The 23,649-nt window shown below is 42.7% G+C and overlaps 1 protein-coding gene across 5 annotated transcripts in view; it reads left to right on the forward strand.

The window, feature by feature from the left end:
• DDX3X (DEAD-box helicase 3 X-linked) overlaps positions 1 to 18,236 on the forward strand; it is a 34,135-nt gene extending 15,899 nt beyond the window's left edge. For 3 of the 5 annotated variants that reach the window (XM_048864578.2, XM_048864596.2, XM_075132273.1), the window contains 11 exons: positions 2,192 to 2,327; positions 6,133 to 6,218; positions 7,350 to 7,448; positions 7,525 to 7,685; positions 9,835 to 9,979; positions 10,096 to 10,285; positions 10,594 to 10,775; positions 10,875 to 10,992; positions 13,524 to 13,680; positions 15,059 to 15,207; positions 15,695 to 18,236. In XM_048864578.2, coding sequence (XP_048720535.1) covers positions 2,192 to 2,327; positions 6,133 to 6,218; positions 7,350 to 7,448; positions 7,525 to 7,685; positions 9,835 to 9,979; positions 10,096 to 10,285; positions 10,594 to 10,775; positions 10,875 to 10,992; positions 13,524 to 13,680; positions 15,059 to 15,207; positions 15,695 to 15,780 — 1,509 coding nt within the window. In that variant the 3' untranslated portion in view covers positions 15,781 to 18,236. The remainder of the gene's footprint in view (positions 1 to 2,191; positions 2,328 to 6,132; positions 6,219 to 7,349; positions 7,449 to 7,524; positions 7,686 to 9,834; positions 9,980 to 10,095; positions 10,286 to 10,593; positions 10,776 to 10,874; positions 10,993 to 13,523; positions 13,681 to 15,058; positions 15,208 to 15,694) is intronic. The other 2 variants (XM_048864588.2, XM_048864603.2) reach the window with 1 other exon arrangement.
• Positions 18,237 to 23,649: the final 5,413 nt, after the last annotated feature.

Here is a 23,649-nt window from a genome sequence, read left to right on the forward strand (position 1 = left end):
GGAAGGGGCTGTTTGGAGGCCAGTGTAGAATGGTAACAGTTCAGTCCATGACTCCTTGCCCTGTGGTTGGGGAGCTGTTGTCCTTTAGCAGGTATTGGAATTTGTTGGAATCCATAAGTGTCTGGTTGAATAGGGTCATTTTTATTTGTTGCCCAGGCTATGGAAGGTCAACTGCCATAATGAGGTAATTGTCCAAAGTTGTGGCTGGGTTGTAATGTCCTCTGTGTTTAGGCCTAAGGACAGGTGCAGGGTATGACCAGCTGTGGGGGTTGGACCAGAGGTGAAAGTCCTAGGGGGGAGGCAAGCAAGGAGGGGTGGGGGGGGGGGTGTCCCTTTTTAATGGACTCCATAGCATATTGTCTGAGCAGGCACTTCCAAGGCCATGACTAGGAACTCAGCAACTTGATATTTTAAAGTCTTTGCCAATCAAGTCGTCCTAGAAGTAGATCTCTGCATCCCTTCTGCTCTTGAGGGAATAGTTTAATCTCCATGGGTGGAGGCATCCTCTCTATCCCTAGGCCACTCAGTTGTACACCTGCTTCCACACCATTGATCTTCAGGGCTTTGAACAAATGGAAATAAGCAAGTAGTAGCTATCCTAATAGCATCTTCCTAGCTAAGGCCAGAATGATTCCTGGACCTGCTTCACATCTGAGTGCCTTTGTCTTTCCCTTGTAGCGAATCGCTGGAGATAGCAGGACACTGGTACCATAACCCATCTCATTTCTATACCATAAGGCATAGTTCCTTAACTGGTTCTATGGCATAGAGTTGGACTACTGTCCTGAGGTTCAGTCCCTACTCCTGAGCAGCAAGGAGAGAACCTATCTACAAAAGCTGAGGTGCTTTCAAGTCTAGTGTATCCATCAGTCTGGATTCCTTTCTGAATCTCGCCTCAGATATACTTGATAACCCTGGTGCTTTATAAATCCAGCAGGTAATCACCTATGCTCTACTGCAGTTTACTTGGCTGCTATTATATAGCCTCTTATTCACCAGTCAAAGGACTTTATTTTTTTTCCTCACTCTACCATAGCCAGGTTCCTTAGCATGTTGTATTATCTGTTTCCTCACTTAAGGATCCCTCTGTTTGAACCTGTGGGGTCCTCCAGCTGTTCACTCCTCCACCTGTTCCTGAAGACTTGATTCTTAATCACCATAACTTTGGCCAGAAGGGTAGGGAATCTGGGGGCACTCATGGCTGACCTTTTCTATACTGCCTTTTTACCATGACAAGGTGATCCTATACCCCATCCTTGTTTCCTGCTTGAGTGCTTTGAGAATTCTATATCAGTCCTATGATGGACCACCCATAGGGATAAAACATCTCCACTTCAGTTACTGTACAGATAGATAAATTCTACTCTATGGTGAAGTAGGGCAGCAACAGGTGAACACTGCTTTCTGGGGTTTTTATGACTTTAGTGGTTCTCAGCACATGTGATGGCCTGCCAGTATGTCCATGATCAGGAGACCTGCCATGTAGTCAGTCCGCAAGAGCTTTGGGACAACTAATAAACTTTGGAATATCTGATTAGCGTCTGCCTTTCTAGCATCTCTTTATGATGAACTAATCATGACTTGCAGGTTTCTCAGTTGACCACACTGGTCTTTTGTGCAAGATTAAACTCTGAATTAAGGACCACTGCAGTACTTTAAAGACAGATTTCAAGGGAAGGGGGCAGAGAAGGAACTAGTGATGCTCTTCTGTGTGTGGTGTGTGTGGGTTTTTGGGGGGTGGGGTGCGGTTTAAATACCTGACAGATTTTACTGGAAGATGCCTTGGTCTATAGAAGTGGTGCGAGAGCTGCTTGTTGCTTTAGTTGTAGGGATGAGGTTGGGCTTTGTCACTTTTTAAAGCTTTCTAAGAATTTTAGATGGGATGTCACATGATGATGAGACCACTAGTTCTATGCTTATGCATAAGTCTCATTTGCTTGGAAGCCTGACTTCTACTTGGTCTTAAACTTTTATGCTGCTTATACACAGGCAAAGAGGAACCAAGTACATCATTGAATATGTCAAGTTTAAAATGTTGCTAAGTTTGTTTTTTATGTACATGTACTGAGCAGATTAATCTTATGGATACATGAGTCACTTGGGCTGAGTTATATTTTCAGTGAGAAGGTTCTGAAGTCAATTCTCCATTAACTCTCCTTTCTACTCCCCCCACCCCCCATGTCTGTTACAGTTCAGTGACCTTGACATGGGAGAAATTATCATGGGCAACATTGAGCTCACTCGCTACACCCGTCCTACTCCAGTTCAGAAACATGCTATACCTATCATCAAGGACAAGAGAGATTTGATGGCCTGTGCCCAGACAGGTAGGTTTCTGACCTTGCACCTAGAACAATTTTGACTTTCCAGTTGAGCTTGAAATGGGTGGAAATTGGATCAAATCTTCAAACTGCAGATGATAAAAATTTCTAAAAAGAAAGGAAGCAGCTGCTTGCTCATGACAGACAAACTTAGTGCTCCTGAGTTTCCCTCATACTGGGAACTGTAGCCTGCTATCCTTTGAGCAAGAGCACACTAGCACAAAATCTGGATTGACCAATAAGAGGTGGGGGTGACTTACTTGTCATGTCCTCTTCTGAGGGTGCCAGGTGCCTCTTAATACTTAGAATACAGCATTTTTAAGGCTTAGTACATAATTTTAATGGCAGATGGTGGCTTCTGTCTATTGAGACAACTGCCATGTTTTTATAGTGTTTCTTTGGCCCACGTGGGATCAGTATTAACTCAGAACGTAGTGAAAGGTAGGGGGGATAAAATTATTTGCCTTGAGTACCTGGTGGTTCTTAGGCCTAGTCTACACTGGGCAGGGGTGGTGGCAGGCTAGCTAAGTAAGTCTAAGTTAGGCAGCTTCAGCTATGAAAATAAGCTTCTTGCTCCAGTGGAGTACCGACGTCAATGGGAGAGCACTCAGCAGTCAATTATTGTGTTTTCACTAGACACAATAAATCAACCCCCCCACCCCCTGCGGGATTGATCACACTGGCAGTAAGTGTAGATATGCCCTTAGAGTGGCTGCTCATGTCCATTCTATGGGGGGGGGGAGGGTGTGTGCTTACCACATGCACTCATGCCAGAAGTTCTTTCCCATCAGTGGTATCCATAGGGAACCAGCTCTGGCGCCCTCTGGAGTGGCACACGTATGCATTGGTATAAGGAGCATTGTCGGCTCCCCCACCCTCAGTTCCTTCTTACTGCCAGTGATGCTGCTGGAATGTCTCCTTGCCTCTGCAAGTTTACTCCTCTCAGCTGTGGCTAGTTGTGAACTTTCTGTATATAGTTAAAATTTTTATTTAATAGTTCTCTTAGTGTGGTTTTAGTGGATTTGTTAGTCCCAAACAGGACTTAGCCTAGGGACAGGGCAGGCCCTGGTCCCCAGGCTTCAAATCTTCTGCCTGTTGTAAGATACCCATGCCAGTGAGGTGAGTTCCCATAGAACAGGGATCAGCAACCTTTGGCATGCGGCCTGCCAAGGTAAGTCCCTGGTGGGTCAGGCAGGTTTGTTTACCTGCCATGTTTGCATGTTTGGCAGATTGTGGCTCCCACTGGCCACAGTTCACTGCTGCAAGAAGGGGCACAGGCTGAGGGATGTGCTGGCCACTGCTTCCCACAGCCTCCATTGGCCTGGGACAGTGAACTGTGGTCAGGTGGGAACCTGCGCATGCTGCAGGTAAACAAACTGGCCTGACCTGCCAGGGGCTTACTCTGGTGGGCCATGTGCCAAAGGTTGCTGATTCCTGCCATAGGAGCTGTTTGAAGCGCTTAGCGGAAACTCACATTAGCTACAAATGTCACATTTGCAAGAGCTTCAGACCACAGAACACAAAGGAATGGGATATTCGTCTCTGGGTGCTCCTTAGCCTTGGAGCCAACCAGATTGGATTCTGCTCCTAGCACCACCGCCTGGTTGCGGAGCGTGCTGCTGGCGCCAGCCTCAGACAAGCGCCCATCTGCTGCTACTGGCTAAAAAACAAAGGCTGGGAGGGGATGTTCTCCTACATCCTGTAAAGGGAAGGAGAGGGCTGGAGAAGAGCAAAGATCTGTGAGGTTCAGCCCAAACCATGGCCTCAGCTATTTCAATGAGGCGGGTGTCCTAGTTGCTGTTGTCAGGCCTTTCAGCACAGGTTCAACAGTTGATCCAAGACTTTCCATTCAATGGTCTGACATTGTTTTCAGAGCAGACAAACAGTAAATTGCACAGCCTGAAAGACTTGAGGGCTACCTTGCACACTGGGCCTGTACGTGCCAGTAAGGAAGTGGTTTAAGCTGCAACAGACCCATAGGTTTGAGAGCCAACCTCAGTCAGACCTTTTGTAAGAAGGGCAAGGGCTAGAAGCACCGGCAAGATCACCAGCCACCATCCTCTGCTTGCTTGAGCTCCACCCATAACCAAGTGGGTGGTAAGCAGGCATTTTGAGGGTGTGGTCAAAGGTGACTTTCCAGCCTGTGTCCTGGATCCTGCTCTCCTGTTTTCCAACTGTCTCATGGAACTGGCCATGGCCTCTGCCCAACCACCCAGACCTCCTGTCACAGGATCATTGTTGGGAGTGCAGGAGCCAACTGTACCTCTCCACCTCACAGCATGGATGCTGCATTGCTGAATCCAGAGGAACAAGCCTGCTCTAGTCAGGTACTGGAGGTTTTCTCAGAAAGCAAAAAGCCCTCCGCCAGAGCAACTTACCTGGCAAAGTGGAAGCATTTCTCTTACTGGGCATTTGAGCGCAACATCTCCCTGATCCAGTTACCTTTACAGTTCATCTTGGATTACTTGCTTCACTTAAAGCACAAGGGCCTTGCCTTTTCTTCATTCAAGGTGCACTTGGCAGCAATATCAGCTCTCCATCCTCACATCCAAGGTAAATCTGTATTCTCGCATGAGATGTCAGTCAGATTCCTGAAGGGCCTTGAATAGCTTTCTGCCAATGGGACCTCGGCTGGTTCTCTCCAGGCTCGCGGAGCCCTCCCTTTGAGCCCATGGCTTCTTGCTCCCTTTCCCATCTGTCATGGAAGGTTTGCATTCCTTGTAGCAATTATCTCAGCAAGGCATGTATCAGAAACTAAAGCTCTCGCTTCGGAGCCACTGTATATGGTATTCTACAAAGACAAGGTCCAGTTGCAGCCCCATCCAGCTTTCCTGCCTACAGTGGTGTTGCATTTCCATGTCAACCAGGATATCTTCCTCCTGGTGTTCTGTGCATAGCCTCACTCAACCAATAGGGAGAGGCAGTTTCACACACTGGATTTCTGGCATGCCCTGGCGTTCTACTGGGAGCACACCAAGCCTTTCCACAGACCAACCCAACTCTTTATCATGAGAGCTGGCAGAATGAAGGGCCTCCAGGTGTCCTCTTAGAGGATTTCAAATTGGATCACCACCTGCATCCATACTTGTTACAAGTTTAGTGGAGGCTGTGCCTCTGATAGCAAAGGCTCACTTGACTAGGGTTCAGGTGACTTGCACCAGGAAGGCAGCAGATGTCCCTATCCAGGACCTCTGCAGGGCTGCCATGCGGTCTTCACTGCACATGTTTACAATGCATTTCACCATCACTCTCAGCAGGCCAGAGATGACACTGACTTTGGCAGAGCATTGTTGCAATCAACATGTCCATGAACACCTACCTGCTTCCATTGGTACTGCTTGGGAGTCCCCTACAATGGAATGGACCTCAAAGAAAAGACTGTTATCTTATTGTGACTGGCGCTCTTCAAGATGTAGTAGTCAGGTCTATTCCATGACCCTACCCAACCCCTTCCTCCCCACTATTGGAGTTTCCAGCAAGAAGGAACTGAGGGTGGAGGGGAGCCAGCAGCACTACTTATGCCTGGGCATACATGTGCCACACCAGAGCCGTCCCCTGCAGATACCATTGGCAGGGGGGATTTCCAGTGCACGTGGTGTGCACACACTCCAAAAATGGAATGGACATGAGCAACATCTCAAACACCAGTTTCGAAAAGGTAACCGTTTTTATCTCTTGCCTTGTTAGCAATGTCAGGAGCACAGTCTAGTTCAGCTAGGTGTTTAGAATACTGTGTAAGGTGTTGTGGCTGATGACAATAAAAGCATCAATACTTCCATTGAGTTAAGATTAACCTTTGTATTTCTTATAGGTTCTGGGAAAACTGCTGCATTTCTTCTACCAATATTGAGTCAGATCTATACAGATGGTCCAGGTGATGCCCTGAGGGCTATGAAGGCAAGTTCTTAGATGTGCAATCCCAGAAATGTTAAAACAAGCTGAGTCCACCAAAGGATGCTTTCCTTGTCTGCAGTTCTTGTTTCATCTTTCTAGAGATGTCCAATTATAGCATTCATACTAACAAGCAGTCTGTTTCAGAGAGGCCTGTGCCCAATTTCTTTGCCCTCTAAATTATTGGGGGCGTTTCAGAGAGCTGCTCATTTGTTGCTTGTCTGCTCACCTATAGGCATCATGGTCCTCATGGTTTTTTGTATTGGCTCACAAACGAAGCGTATTACCATCTAATGAACAAATCCTGTCTTCATTCAGACAAACATACATACTATACTATAATTAACATAATAATATATAATATACTATAATTATCAGGCTCTTATAACAAGAGGAACACCTTGAAACAAAACTGCTTGCAGCCAAATTTCTATTTAGTTTAGGCTGGTAGAGGACTACAGAGCCATTCTTGATAGTCTAGGGACTAAACTCTTCTTTAGGACTAGTCACGTAATCTTCAAAAAGAGAGGATCGCTTGCAGTGTGGTTTCCAGAATGAAGGTTGGAAAAAAAACATACTGGTAATAAGCATGTCTTGTAGCCTTAGCAGTCTACCCTGAAATATGGCTTTTTCTAAGTAAAGTTACTCCCTGGTGCAGCAATAAGACTTTTTTTTTTCCCCCAATAAAAAAAAAGTCCAGAGTATTGAATCCCTTTTTTCAGACTTAAAAATAAGTAATGTTCACCAGGAGTTTTTAAAATCTCTGCAGTTCTGCCCCCTAAAGACACTCTGTTAGCATTGTCACCTGGTATACCTGATAGTGTACCTGGGACACAAGTCTTTAGAACCAGTGCCTAAAGCATGATTGAGACTTTCTGCAGTGGAAGACTTCCTGTACTCCTTTTTAATAACTCAGCAACAGGTCCTTTGAAATATAAATAACATTGAGAACCTCAATTGCAGGTAGTGGTCCACTTTAGAGCAAAGAAAGCTGCTGATGGTCCATTTTGTCTGTGATCTAAGCTCAGCAGAGAGTGCTGTGCTGGTGGCAAAGTTTCAGAATTATGCGGGAAGCATGTGTGCAGGGTTTGAAATGGCTCTAGTTTCAAGTATTTATTTTAAATGTCTGTCCTTCAGGAAAATGGAAGGTATGGACGCCGTAAGCAATACCCAATCTCTTTAGTCCTGGCTCCAACTAGAGAACTGGCAGTGCAGATCTATGAAGAAGCCAGAAAGGTATCTTTGGCAACTTGTCAGTACAATATCCTGAGCTTTTTAAAAAAACAGAAAATAACTAGTTCTGTTCTTACAGTTTGCATATCGTTCCAAAGTTCGTCCTTGCGTTGTCTATGGTGGTGCTGACATTGGTCAACAGATACGTGACTTGGAACGTGGGTGTCACTTGCTTGTGGCAACTCCAGGACGACTGGTTGACATGATGGAGAGGGGAAAGATTGGATTGGACTTTTGCAAGTAGGTGAAATGGTCTCAGAATTTGATAATCTTAGAAATGTCTATGGAATTTCTGACAAGATCCTGGGACTTAGCTGTTTGGTTTGTACACCGAAAAAAATCTAAATGTAAATAATAGTAATCCATAGGATTTTTCTGATGTTTTGCTAGACAGTTATTTAGGAAAGGCTTACTAGTTGAACAGTTAAATTTCACAATACTAATCCTTTATACCTGTTGTATGAATAATGAACATACAAATAGCACTCTTCACAGCACATTTACTCAGCACTGGCAAGCTAGGGGACGCTTTAAGCCAGTGTTTCTCAAACATGGCCACCAGAGCCTTCTCTTGGGTCCCCTGCCTCCTGGGTAGTGATGGGGGGGGGGGGGGGATCCCCTGGGCCTGCTAGAAGGAGTTGAGTCCTGCCCCCTCTGGAGCCAGAAATGCTGGAGGAGCAGGCAGCTAGTGTGAGTTCTCCACCTTCCTGGGGGCAGTGGGGCTTGGGCTTGTGGCTGCAGCCACGTGGTGGTGAGCAGCAGGCCCCAGGCTTACCACTTCCTCTCCCCACTTCCCCCCAAAAAAACCCACACCTGGTTCCTACTGCCTCCTTCGGCCCTGGACTTCAGCCACAGGGCAGCAGGCTCTGGCCCCAGCCATGCAGTGGCCTGTGTGTGCTGGCCCCAGGCTCACCACCATCTGCCTGTAGTCAACAAAAATGATTAGGGGTCTGGAACACATGAGTTATGAGGAGAGGCTGAGGGAACTGGGATTGTTTAGTCTGCAGAAGAGAAGACTGAGGGGGGATTTGATAGCTGCTTTCAACTACCTGAGAGGTGGTTCCAGAGAGGATGGTTCTAGACTATTCTCAGTGGTAGAAGAGGACAGGACAAGGAGTAATGGTCTCAAGTTGCAGTGGGGGAAGTTTAGGTTGGATATTAGGAAAAACTTTTTCACTAGGAGGGTGGTGAAACATTGGAACGCGTTACCTAGGGAGGTGGTGGAATCTCCTTCCTTAGAAGTTTGTAAGGTCAGGCTTGACAAAGCCCTGGGTGGGATGATTTAATTGGGGATTGGTCCTGCTTTTGAGCAGGGGGTTGGACTAGATGACCTCCTGAGGACCCTTCCAACCATGATATTCTATGATTCTATGGCCCCCGCTGCCTCATCTATCCCTGGGCTCTGGGTGTGTAGCAGTGGACTCCATCCCAAGGCCCCAGCCACAGGGCTTTGGCCTCTGGTCCCAGGCTCACCCATCACCCTTGGCCCCGCTGCATCTTTCAGCTGCATGACAGTGGGCTCCTGGTCACAGGGCTTCAGGTGCTGGCTCCAGGCTCACCCCCCACCTTCCAAATCTGAGCTGGCCCCGCTACCTTCCTCCGCATCCACAGCTTAATTTGTCCCCTAGCTTGCCAGTGCTGAGTAAATGTGCTGTGAAAAGTGATATTTGTATGTTCATTAATATTTTTCACAGAAGCAAACATACAAATACCACTTTTCACAGCAGCAGGCTTACTAGCTAGCAAATGTGTGGCCTTTTTTTAAAGGCCAGCAAAAGAAACAAAAGATAAGAGCATGCAAAACACCTTATTCTTGTTTCTGTTCTGTTTAGGCTAGGTAAAGAATAGAGACAACTACTTCATTTTTATTACTCAGTTAACAACAAAAAACCCAAACTCTTCATAAATTACAATGGTTTGGGACACTTATATGCATGTTTGGTTTTTTCCTAAAATTAATTAGTATTTTAGGAAAAATAGTCAGTAAGCCAAGAGTTGGTGGCCATGCTCTGAGGCAACCAAAATTTGTTGAGGAAACCCTACTCTAAGCTGAGGTTCCAGTGGGAATGATCATACTGGTGTGTGCAGAGAATTTTACTGCCAAACATTTGTAGCTGTCAAATTAGCTGTCAAACATTTGTAAAAGGATGCCTTAATACTGTTAAATTGACTATTTCTGTCATTTTAAAGCTGCATATAGCTCATAAATACTTCCTGACTCACATTGGGTTGTACAAGCTATCACTGAATAATTCTGACATACTACATTAAATAGTTAATGGTGGTTGGAAAAAATAGCCTTGTATGTGTGTGGATTTTTTAAAACAAAAAAAAAACCCCCCGGTTTTCCTCACTTTAAGCAATTTTGATCCTCTTCATCTACTCCCAGATACCTGGTACTGGATGAAGCTGATCGCATGCTTGATATGGGGTTTGAGCCTCAAATTCGCCGTATTGTTGAACAAGATACTATGCCACCAAAGGGAGTTCGTCATACCATGATGTTCAGTGCTACTTTTCCCAAGGAAATCCAGGTACTGTCTGGCTTGAGGCTTTTTTGACCTACAAGCTTAATGTACTTTCTGAACTCCCCCAGTCCTTGTGGGGGGAAAAATGGTGAATTTTTTTTTTTTGTCTGTCTACCTCCTAGATGCTTGCCCGTGACTTCCTGGATGAATATATCTTCCTGGCTGTTGGCAGAGTTGGCTCTACATCTGAGAACATCACACAGAAAGTAGTGTGGGTGGAAGAGTCAGACAAACGGTCATTTCTGCTTGACCTGCTAAATGCCACAGGTAAAGACTGTTTGGGAGAATTTCAACACAGCTCTAATGGCTCAGGTAATGAGAATCTATGTTAGGTGGAGGAAAAGCTGTTAGTCTTTTCCTCCCTGTTTTTTCATATGTTGTGAATGTTTTTGCTTTGACTTAAAACAGTATGCATGCAAATAAACTTCTTGGGTAATATAAACATCATGGGAGGGGGAATGGCCTGGGTACTCATCTCTCATTGAATGAAGTAATGTAATAAATACACAATTAAACTGCAACCGAAGATACAGAAACTACCTTTTACCAGTTGGGGGTGCTAAATATTTGCAGATGTAGCATTGCTGGTGGTAAATCTGTAGTTTAACTTCTTGCATTAGGCAAAGATTCACTGACTCTGGTGTTTGTGGAGACTAAAAAGGGAGCTGATTCTCTGGAGGACTTTCTCTACCACGAAGGATACGCTTGTACAAGCATCCATGGAGATCGCTCTCAGAGAGACAGAGAAGAAGCTCTGCACCAGTTCCGTTCAGGCAGAAGCCCAATTCTGGTTGCCACAGCAGTAAGTCCCTAATTTTTCTTTCTGAAGATGTATGTTAAATTTCACTTCATTCTTGTGAAGCTTTGCTAAGAGCTGACAGTTGAACTTCTTCACCGTTAGGTTGCAGCAAGAGGATTGGACATTTCAAATGTGAAACACGTCATAAACTTTGACTTGCCAAGTGACATTGAAGAATATGTGCATCGCATTGGTCGTACAGGCCGTGTGGGAAACCTTGGTAAGACTCTTAAGTGAATTGTCTGCTAGAAGATGCTCTTCAAGTGTAGTATTCCAGTGGGTTATAAGTAACACTATAGAGTAGAGTAAACTTGAACTACAAAACAAAGCTTACTTGACCTACTGTTTCAGACAAACCCACGTTTAGTCTTTGTAGCAGTAATCTTAATTCCAGTTTTATTAAACTGAGCAAAATTCCATGCAAGTCTTTTATTGCTCCAGTTTCTCCCCCCCCCCTCCCCCATGTCTAAAGCCATAGTAGAATAGGTAGGAAGGCAGTATGGGAAACCAGTAGGTGTCAAGTGATTAACTGGGATTTATTTTTTAGGAAACATCCAAAATTTAAACAATATTCTAAGTTTTCAAATATATTGATTTCAATTACAACAAGTGTAAAGTGCTCGCTTTATATTACAAATTGTGCTATAAACAAGAAATACTATTTTTCGATTCACCTCGTACGAGTACTGTAATGCAGTCTTTATCATGAAAGTTGAACTTACAAATGTAGAATTAAGTACCAAAAAACCTGTTTATTTTTGGCTTCAAGCTAAAATTTTGGCGCCTGCAAGTCCACTTGGTCCTACTTCAGCCAATTAATCCGACAAACAAGTTTTACAGTTGCAGCTGCCCACTTTTTATTTTGTCACCTGAAAGTGAGAACAGGTGTTCACATGGCACTGTTATAACCAGTGTGGCAAAGTATTTGTGCCACATGCAGTAAAGGTTCATATATCCCTTTGTGATTCAATCGCCAGTCTAGAGGACATGCATCCATGGTAATGAGGGGTTCTGATCAATAGTGATCAAAAGCGGTGCAGACTGATGCATGTTCACTTTTATCTGAATCAGATGTCACCAGCAGAAGGTTGGCTTTTTTTTTGTTTGGTGGTTTGGATTCTGTAGTTTCCACATCAGGAGTGTGCTCTTTTAAGACTTCTGAAAGCATGCTCCACACCTCATCCCTCTTAGATTGTGGAAGGCACTTCAGATTCTTAAACAGTGGGTCAGGTGCTGTAGCAAACTTTAGAAATCTCACATTGGTGCCTTCACTGCAGATTTTGACAAAACGCAAAGAAAGTGTTCTTAAAATGAACAATGTGCTGGGTTATTAGTTAAGCAGTCTCAGATGTTAGAATGCAGGAAAAATGGAGCAGGAGACATACTATTCTTCCCCCAAGGAATTCAGTCACAAATTTAATGCTTTTTTTTTTCCCCAAAAAAAAAAAAAAAGCAGCATCAGCGTAGAAGCATGTCCTCTGGAATGGTGGCCAAAGCATGAAGGGCCATGTGAATGTTTAGCGTCTCGGGCACTAAATACCTTGCAATGCCAGCCACAAAAGTACCATGCAAATGCCTGTTCTTGCTTTCTGGTGACCATTGTAAATAAGAGGGCAGCATTATCTCCTGTAAATGTAAGCAGATTGTTTTGTCTTAGCAATTGACTGACCAAGAAGTAGGACTGAGTGGACTTGTAGGCACTGAAGTTTTACACTGTTTTGTTTTTTGAGTGCTGTTATGGAACCCAAAAAAATCTACATTTGTAAGTTGCACTTTTCACAACAAAGATTACACTATAGTACTTGTATGAGGTGAATTGAAATATTTCTTTTGTTTATAGCAGAAATATTTTTAATAGAAGTTCACACTGTAAATGGTTGTGTGATTGAAATCAATGTATCTGAAAATGTAGAAAAAAATCCAAAAATTAAATTTAAGCTGGTTTGCTATTGCTTAACAGTGCAATTAAAGCTGATTAATTTTTAAGTTAATGGCATGTGTTAACTTATTTAATAACAGCCCTAGAAACCAGTATAGTAGAGCTCCAGTTGGCTTTTCTCTTTAAGAAAGCTGCTAAATTCTTGCATGCAAGTGCACATGGACCAACTGCCATTTATGCATGTTCTGTTAAAACACAAATAAAACTATTTGCAGTCAGGCATGCAGTCAGGTTGTTGCTGCAAAGGCTAGTATAACACCATAATCTGGATAAAATTTATACCAAGTCCTGTAGGCTGGCTACCTAACATCAGGTTAATAAGGCAACTTGCCACAAGAGAAGGCTCACTGACACTTCTGCTTCATTGAGAGAGAACTCTCAAAGTGAATTCCCAGGGAGGGAAATGGGAACAAATATTTGGACATTTGCTGATTTACTGTAAATCTCAGAGGAAATTCAGCATCTGCTAGGTATCTTCCTATGCAATACCCCAATTACATAGTATTCTAATGTTTTGTATTGCCGGAGATGCTCTCAAGTAAAGAGAAACTAACTAGTTTGTCTGCACTCCTTCAAGCCTAGTGGTGTCTGTGACGGATACTTATTTTATTAGGCAGCTTCCTGTCCTAAGACCAATTTCAGATATCTTTAAAGTTCAGTACAAGCCTAGCCTGTTCAATATAAAACCCACCAAGTACTCTTTTTTTTTTCCTCCTGTTCAAGTACACATTCATCTGAGCTACACAGAAATAGTGTCTTGAAGCATCATACCAAGTTACCTAATGTTGAAAATCAATTTTATTTTTTTAAAGGGCTTGCCACCTCATTCTTCAATGAGAGGAACATAAACATCACCAAGGACTTGCTGGATCTCCTTGTTGAAGCGAAACAGGAAGTACCATCATGGTTGGAAAACATGGCTTATGAGCAGATTCATAAGGGTGGTAGCAGTCGCGGGCGTTCGAAGAGGTAACTCGAATAGGACTCTGACTACTTAAGGGCATAATCCATTTTATGCCAGTTCCACGGTTGCGGATTCAGGTTCCTATTGCCTAAACCTTTGCTTTAATTAAACTTCAGATAACATGGAAGACAGTTTTAGCTAAGAGATTTTAGTTTTGCTGTCTGTGATTGCAGTGTGAGTCCTCTAAACTGCTCCAAGTTGTTGGTCTTAACATTTGCCTTCATTTGTATTTCCAACTCTACTATAAAGGATCTCTGAGAATTTGCTTTTCCGTTAGTTTTTTTCCTTCAGTTTTTGTTTCAAAATGAGCCCCCTGTAGGAAGCCACATCTTGTCGTTAAAGTCCCCTCTATGTTAAAATCTCCTATTCTGAAAGTCTCCAAAATCCAGTTAAACTAGATAAGAATAATTCCTCTTTTAAGAGCTGAATAATTTTGGGAAGAGGAACAAATAAGACAAGGTTGGTGTTTTTTTTTACACATTAGAAACCATTGGAAAACCAAGTGTGCTTTACCACTTGGAATAGATAAATGTGATTTTTATTTTTTTAATAGTTTCCACTATTATGCAGTAAAAAGCAAGGTCTCAATCATATTGCATCAGCTGAGACACTTTCCTGCTGTAAGATATTCATTCTGTCCTATTAACCAATAAATGAATTGCTGCCATATGGACAAGAATATTTCTTGTTGCACTGCTATACTGTGAGTTCCAAGCCAGTGAACATGGGGGCTGAAGATATTGTAGCCATCTTTAGATGGCTACAGATTAAGAGGGAATGAACTCCTTCATATAGAAACAACTCTAGATGGTGCAGCAGAATAAATACCCAGCATAATATGGGGGGGGGTTAAAAAACAAGTGCCTATGAAATGTCATTCATTTATTCTTCATATTAATGATCTGTAGTTATCAGTTTTGAGTGAATTAGTGGTATTTGTCACTAGTTCCTTAAATAGCTAGTACTGTTCTTCAGCTGCTTCCTCTTCACCCCTGTACAACTGGGGGGGTTGTACTGTATCAGACCTATAGCTGAACTCTAAAAAAGCAACTCTCTTGGTAGTCTAGGAGTCTACATTCTTGCCATCTATTATGCTTTAGTCAACTGAAAAGTAAGGTGCATAGATTGACAGTAGCGCCTTTTCTTCTGCTTCTTTCAAATGGAACATGGACAGCCTCATGCTGTCCAAGTCGCAGTGAGAGGCTTGCAAGCAACAAACAGTGGTGCTGAAACTAAGCGATAAGGGCACTACTATATTCTGCAGAAATTCATTTCAAACAGCTTTACAAAACTCTGCCCTAGATTTCAAAGCAGCTATCTTAATAATTGCATTCTGCCAGACCGCAATAAGAACAAGCTGTCAATGTTTCTCTTTCTGTGTAGTCGGTTCAGTGGAGGATTTGGTGCCAGAGACTATCGAACAAGTAGCGGTGGCGGCAGTAGTAGCTTTAGCAGTAGTCGACCAAGCAGCAGCCGCAGCGGTGGTGGTGGCAGTAGCAGCAGCGGCCATGGAGGCAGCAGAGGATTTGGAGGTAATTGTCTGTCTGTCTGTCTCTGTCCTTGTAATCCAATACAAAGGAGGGGGCTGGTGATGGCAGCTTCAAAACAAGCTCTGGAACCTTTTTTTAGGAAAACAAAGTCTTGTCTTAAAACAAATTTTATAAAGTAGCCAACTCTCAAATGTTTGTCTGTGTAAGGGCTGTGAATTTACTATAGCCTGTTACACTGAACTTTACAATTGAGAGGATGATTTAGCTGGCACAATATATCTGTTGTGGTACCCAAAATTATTGTAAACTGGTTACGCACTGAAGCTTTCCTAATCTTTTAATTTTTAGCTTTGATACCATGTATTGTCAGTGTGTTCTCATCCGCTGCCTCCTCTCTTCCCCCTGCCTCCCCCCCCCCCCCCCCGTCTTGGTCCACAGAAAGCTTCTGTCCAGGGAAGAAGAGAAGGGTAGCCTGTGTAAGGACATAAAGGTTTTAGTAAGTTGATGTGGTTTTGTTCTTTCCTAATAGGTGGTGGCTATGGAGGCGGCTTCTACAACAGTGATGGATATGGAGGAAACTATAACTCCCAGGGGGTTGACTGGTGGGGCAACTGAGTCTGCTTGCAGCAGACATCCCACCAAACAAGCTAATATGGAAACCACATGTAACTTAGCCAGACTATACCTTGTGTAGCTTCAAGAACTCGCAGTACATTACCAGCTGTGATTCTCCACTGAAATTTTTTTTAAGGGAGCTCAAGGTCACAGAAGAAACAAAAGGAACAAGCAGCCCTATTTTGAAGGTGAAGATTCCATTGCTGTAGTCAGGATTAACTCCCCTCCCAGCCACCCCAACCCCAAACTGCATTTCTAATTTTGTGACTGAGGATCATTTGTTTGTTAATGTACTGTGCCTTTAACTTTAGACAACTTTTATTTTGATGTCCTGTTGGCTCAGTAATGCTCAAGATATCAATTGTTGACAAAATCAAAATTACTGAACTTGAGCTAAAATCAAACCTTGGCACACAGGTGTGATACAACTTAAACAGGAATCATCGATTCATCCATAATATTACAAAAACTTATGCGGTAGCCTGCATTAGGGCTTTTGATACTTGCAGATTTGGAAAAAAAAAAACAAACAAACATCTTGAAGCATATCAATGGAATTAGTTTCTAATGTGGCAAAACTGTACTAAGTTAAAGTTCTGATTTGCTCACTCTATCCTGGATAGGTACTTAGAACCTGATAGTCTTTAATAAGCCATTCCAGTCATGATGAGATGATGTATGGATACATGCATACATTAAAAGCACTGTTTTTGAAGTTAATGCAAGTAAATACAGCAATTCCTTTTTCAATGTTTAGGCAGATCATTAATGTGAGCTAGCCAAATGTGGGCAGAATATTACAGGGAATGTTTAAAGGTCTGATAACTTGAAATAGTTTTTAGGAGAATTCATCTATTTAGACTTTTTAAAAATGCCTGCCATATGAAATTGAAATGGTAGAATGGCTGACCACAACAGTGACTGGTCCTCCTTAAGGGCCTGACTGATTTTGGTCTAATAACGCATGCTAGTGTTGATGTTTTTTGGTCAAGAGGGTATGAACAGGAAGAATTATGCAGCAGGCTTTATTTTAATGCAGATTCACATTACTCTGTTCAAGCTGCGTTGAGATGTTAAACTGGCTTACTGTAGACTTTGTAAAATGGCTCCAGAAGAGTAACTAACAAATCTTGAGATCACAGAGGTTGGAAATGTACATAACTGCACAAGGTTTCAATTCTGCTATTAAAGTGCAGTTTTAGTCAGTTTTAGTTGCATAGGTTTCCATTGTATTTATAGTCTGTTTATGCTAAATCTGGCCAAAGATAAGTATTGTCCACCAGTAAAATGCCTCTGCCACTTGGAATTTCTGTGCTAACTTTTGTGGCCAGAGCCATTATCAACTCTTAATCTACAGTGGCATAGGAAAATGGCAAAAATCTCCTAAAGTGCAATAGATTTTTTCAAGTGTATTGTGCCTTGTTCTAAAACTTTTATTAAGTAGGTGCACTTGACAGTATTGAGGTCATTTGTTATGGTGCTATTTCAATTAGTCTAGGTTTAGGCCCTTGTACATTTTGCCCATAACTTTTTACAAAATACTTCTTTTATTGCACATTCAGAGAATTTTATATAGGTCTTGTGTGCGTGTCCTTAACTTCCAATCTTATTTTGTCTCTTGGAGATTGAACGCAGCTTGTCTAAGGAGAAGGAACTAGATTCTAAAATTTATTTGGGACCATGGGAATGATAGCTGGGAAGAAAACTATTTGCACACGAGATTTCTAGATACTTTTTGCTGCTAGTTTTGTGTAATATTTATTGAACATTTTTGACAAATATTTATTTTTGTAAGCCTAAAAGTGATTCTTTGAAAGTTTAAAGAAACTTGACCAAAAGACAGTACAAAAACACTGGCACTTGAATGTTGAATGTCACCGTATGCGTGAAATTATATATTTCGGGGTAGTGTGAGCTTTTAATGTTTAAGTCATATTAAACTCTTAAGTCAAATTAAGCAGACCCGGCATTGGCGGTGTAGCCATAACTTTCTGATAGTAAAACAAAAATTGGCAACTTAAAATTAAACATGCCAAGGTTTTGATACACTTGTCTTAAGATATTAATGAAACACTTCTAAACACTGATGTGAAGTGTCCAGATTCTCAGATGTTTGTTTGCGTGAGTTTTGTTTAGTTGTGTGTGGTTTTTTGTTTTTGTTTATTTTTCAGTGAATGTCTGGCACATTGCAATCCTCAAACATGTGGTTATCTTTGTTGTATTGGCATAATCAGTGACTTGTGCATTTTAGCAAGTTTTACCAGCCAACAATATTTTCAGTTCAGAAATAAGGATTAAAAATCATATGCAAAGAATGGGTTTAAACTTGCTGAATGTAAAAATTCAACTTCAAGTCACTGTAGGTTTAGTAATTGCTTATTGTATTAGTTTAGATGCTAGCACTGCATGTGCTGTGCATTACTCTTGATTTTATTAAAATAAAAAGTTGAACTGCACAGAGTCCACTCATTTTTAAGCATCACTATTTCATGTCATATCTGTAAACTGAACAATTTGGCACAATCTTTGATCTTGCATAAAGATGTCAGGTGCCAGACTGTGTTCCATTCTCTCAGCCAGCTCTGATGTGCTACAAAATTGCAAGCACAAAATATAGTGGTAGAGTTGTCCTGTATAGCTATCAGTTGAGAGGGGTAAGTGTTGCCTCAGTTGTTGTGTATATGGGAGAGCTGTAGTCTGCAGTAAGTAGACAGGGAAGGTGAGTGTGTTTTGTGGGTTTTTTGTTTGGTTTGTTCATCATGTTGTGTTCCTCTCCTCCTCTTCCCCCCCCCCCCCCCCCCCAATCCCTTACTCCAGCCCCTGAATGCCAGGTAAAGGTGCTCTAAAAGTCTGATTTGGCCAGGGGTCACAATTTACTGAATCTGGGGCAGATTGCCACAAGCTGTCTTTTGAGGACCCCATCACAAATGGGAGTTTAGGGTATGCAGTGGGTAGGAGAGGGTGGAACAGCAGCACTGAGATTCTGGGCAGAGCTGCTGGCCCCTGACTGTCAGTAATTAAACTTTTAGAGTAGCCTAGAATTGGGAGGGTGCAAAAATGTGTTAGACACATTAGGCTTCACCTCCCTGGGGCTGCAGATTCCAGGCAGTCCTGGAGAGACTAGATCATAGCAAAAAATTAGGCTGTTCTAATAGGATTAAAAAAATGTCCAGGACCTGAGTGTGTGCTTCAGGAAACCCTACATTGTCTTGGACATGTTACAGCTGCAGATTGACTTACAAATTTACTGTAGTAAATGGTACACCACATATATGAAACAGCTTAAAGTCAGGTTAGCCTGAATTTTCATTTTCAGAATGATTACATTTTTCATAAATCAGGATCTGCCTAGTCTAAAAGACCTATTACAAAGGCAAAACTGGCTGTTGGGTTGAAAAGGGGTGAGATCTTGAAGTGCACAGCCACTGTTGCTGAGTGGCAATTAGTCATGCCTCCAAGCACCACCTATGCTTGGTGGAATCTACCAAATTGAAACTGTAAAGGGTCACAACCACACATTCAGGGATAATGTGCATTGGCTAATGGAAAGAGCTTCCACTGTAGGAAAATTGCAAGAACTAAATATTGTACTGTTCCAACATGTTACTGAGATGTACTGATCTTGGAAATGGGGTAAAATTCTAATGGTGGTATAGCCCTCCTAATGCTTAGCTTTTGTTTAGCTAGAGCTATTGTCTTTAGCAAGGGTTTGTTAAAATGAACATGGCCCTCTAACTAAATTTCCATCTCTGCAATGGAACAGGCCAGGCTCTGTTTTATGAACTGTTTTTTAGTGGCTCCAAAAACTTTGCAATCTTTAACAAAACTTCTAATTGTGTGTAATCAGTTTTATAATGTTTCAAAGTTAGAAATAGCAAAGGAATGCTGGAATAGACTCCCTTCTATGCGCAAGGCATGTGCAACTGATGAAAAGGCTGGCCATATGTGCACTAAAGCTGTAGAACTGAAATGGGGCCCTTGGACTGCCCTTGAGCTAAATGGACAGATGTCTTCAGGCTTGGTGCACATTCTACATGTAGCATTTCTGAAAATGTTAGCCTGCTTTTTAAAATATGATTTGGCAGATGTGGGGACATTTGGCCTTGCCAGAAGCTGGGACTAGAGGACAGGATCACATGATAAAACACCCTGTTCTCTCTTTGCCTCTGAAAAACATGGGGCTTAGGTGGGACTGTTATACTGGATCAGACTGGTCATTCTAATCTCCAATCTGACAAGAGGTGAAGCTCAGGCAATTATCTATTTGACATTATAAGGAAAATTTAAAACGTTCAGAAGTCAGATGGGGATCATTTTAAGTTGGTTTTCTGGGGAGAGGAGGTAAGTATTCAAATAATTCCACATTGCAGCATCAGTCATGTGTGGCCCCCATTGTACAAGGTGCTGTGTATAATACTGAAGAATTAAGTATAAAAAAAAGGTAGATAATGGGAGTGCAACTGAACACTGAATACTATGAAAACTAGTAAAGCCTGTCTGCTGCCTAGCCATGGTGGAGAGTTGTCCCACAGGCACCAGGACAGGAGCCATTTAAAGGACAAGGCAGCTTCATGAGTGTTTATGGGGAACTCCTATGCCTGAAGGGCGGCATGGGCAAAGCCTCCCCTTACACTTTCTTGTCTTACATTTTTCTGTTTGGTCTGTTTTAAATTAAGGAGCCTCAAAGTAACAAACTATTGCCAAAATACATTACAAGGTCAATGCATTTTTTTCTCAATGATAAAGTAGGGCTTCAGCTACTGCCCAATGATTCAACTGGCCTTTCACTGCAGAGAAATTGGTTACAATTGTATTAGATACAGGAACTAGGATAGGAGGACTTGTGGCACCTGAGAGACTAACCAATTTATTTGAGCATGAGCTTTCATGAGCTACAGCTCACTTCCATCAGATGCATACTGTGGAAAGTATAGAAAATTGTTTTATACACACAAAGCATGAAAAAATAGGTGTTTACCACTACAAAAGGTTTTTCTCTCCCACCCCCCCAGTCCTGCTGGTAATAGCTTATGTAAAGTGATCACTCTCCTTACAATGTGTGTGATCAAGGTGGGCCATTTCCAGCACAAATCCAGGGTTTAACAAGAACACCGGGGGGGGGAGGGGTAGGAAAAAACAAGGGGAAATACGTTACCTTAGCCATTCCCAGTCTCTATTCAAGCTTAAGTTTAATTGTAGCCAGTCTGCAAATGAATTCCAATTCAACAGTCTCTCACTGGAGTCTGGTTTGTGCTGGAAATGGCCCAACTTGATTATCATACACATTGTAAGAGTGATCACTTTAGATAAGCTATTACCAGCAGGACAGTGGGGTGGAGGGGAGAGACCACCTTTTGTAGTGGTAAGCACCCATTTTTTTTTTTTCATGCTTTGTGTGTATAAAAAGATCTTCTGTACTTTCCACAGTATGCATCTGATGAAGTGAGCTGTATGCTCAAAGTGGTTAGTACTCCTTTTCTTTTTGTGAATACAGATTACACAGCTGTTACTGTCATCCTAGTTCTTGGTTTCAGAGTATTTCAGGAAAGGGGACTCTGTCTCTGCTACCAAGAAGTCAAGGTGGCTTTTGCCTCTGACTTGAATGGGAATGGAATCAGAGCTGCTAATCAGCCTACCTAAGGTTTGTAGTCAGAATGCCTTCGTGAACTTTAGGGGGAAGAGTTGGTAAAACAGGATTAATTTCCACTGTAAGAGGCAAATATCTCAAGGGAAGAGTGGGGTGATGCAGAAGTTACTGTCAAAAGACATCTCACAAATCTGGTTGAAAAACTAAGACACTATTGTGATTATTTTTTAGTAGTGCTGAGTGAGATTCATGGCAAAAATGAATTCTGGAGCAGTTGCAGTAACTTTCAAATGACCTGCAACTGTCCTTGATCTAGTCAACACTGACAGTAGGCTCCATCCTTATGCCTGCAACATCAGATTTCTCTTTTCATAGTAATGACTTGGCACTGTACATAGGCATATAAGAAAAGGAGTACTTGTGGCACCTTAGAGACTAACCAATTTATTTGAGCATGAGCTTTCGTGAGCTACAGCTCACTTCATCAGATGTATACTGTGGAAACTACATCTGATGAAGTGAGCTGTAGCTCACGAAAGCTCATGCTCAAATAAACTGGTTAGTCTCTAAGGTGCCACAAGTACTCCTTTTCTTTTTGCGAATACAGACTAACACAGCTGTTCCTCTGAAACCTGTCATAGGCATATAAGGGGCACAGAGCAGCCATGAACCGGCCCACCTAGGGTGGAGAGGGAATGGGTGAGCAGTCTAATTTGTCTCCAAGCATCAAATTAATAATCTAGCCTAGTTTGTAAAGACAGTTCATCTTTGCCCTCCTTTCGACAGTCCTAACCCCCACCCTCCACTCAAAAGAACCCCCTGGGGACTGGGAGTGAGGTGCCTTATGCTAAACTCTCAGGATTTAAACTATAGCTGACCTCTAATAGACTCATTTCTTTGGTCAATAGGCATAGCTGATGCCTTTTTTAGGGTGGGGGGGGGGGAAGGTCAATTTCCCAATAGGCACTGAGTGTATAAATCCTCTGCCTGCAGGACTTATACATTCAGGGACATAAGAGTAACATATCACTTCAGACCCAGAGCTGCCCTTTTCCAAAGAGCCCAAAGGATGAGGCTCCGTGAGTGAGCAGACACCACCCCTTCTGCTCTACCAGCAAATAGAAGGCAGGGAAGAAAACATATCCCAGCAAATCTGGCAACACCACCTCCAACAATCTGGGTGGAACTAGTACTGACACATTACACCATAAGACTGAAAGGAGAGATTAGTGGGGGGAGAGAGAGATTTGGATGGCCAGAGGAGACTGTGACCAAAGAAACCTGGATGCTGACTGGCAAAGCACATTGGCTTCCCCCTGGTTCTGTACTGAAAGCCTCTGTCATAGTGCTTTTCATAAAAGTGTAGACAGGAAAAGAATGTGTGTGCACCAACCTCCTCACATAGTCTAAAGTATGCAGGTATGCCCTAGGTGTGACCTGCTTTTGAGGCACACTCTGCCAGTGAGAGAGCCACTTATTGCTAGGGGAAGCACTGTGTACATATGTCCTACAATTGAGGGGTGTCTGTCAAATGTGAATGAAAAGCTGGCAGACACGGAACACTAGTCTCTAAGGTGCCACAAGTACTCCTTTTCTTTTTGCAAATACAGACTAACACGGCTGCTACTCTGAAACCTAACATGAAGTGGTAAATCCTGAGGGCACATGCTGGTGTATATATAGGAGTGCAAAGAAAGAAAGACTGGCATCCTTAATCTTGGGCAGTGGTCCTCAAACTGTTGGACACCCCCCCTCCCCCAGAGAGTGCTACCTAGCTCCACTCTTACCATGACTCAGTCCCGGGGGGGCACGGAGAGTCCATTGCAGGGGTGGGGTGTGCAAGTGGAAAAGTTTGGGTGCCACTAACAGACAGCAGGTTTGCATCATGGAAAAGCAATCTCAGCCAGGCTTGCTTGAAAAAAGCAGAGATAACATTGGGTAAGTTGAGACAGGAGAAGAACTAGTTTATATATAACCACTTATTTCTGATATGAAGTACTAATAAACTTTGTCACTATATATACAAACACGGTGCCTGTGTGTTCAGCCAAACTGTGGTGCAAGGCATAACTAGTAAGCTGCAGTTACTCCTAGGGGAACCCAGAACCCCCCTAGCTCTCCATACTCAAACACCACCCCATTGAGCCCCACCCCAGAGCCCTCACTACTTTCACCTGGGAAACGCACCTCTGTGCATCCAGTTCTTCAAGCGATTGCTCATGTGTATTCCACAATAGGTGTGCGTGCTCACCATGTGCACTAGTGCTGGAAGTTTTTCCCCT

The sequence above is a fragment of the Caretta caretta genome, chromosome 1, assembly GCF_965140235.1.
Source record: "Caretta caretta isolate rCarCar2 chromosome 1, rCarCar1.hap1, whole genome shotgun sequence".
Classification (NCBI taxonomy): Eukaryota; Metazoa; Chordata; order Testudines; family Cheloniidae; genus Caretta; species Caretta caretta.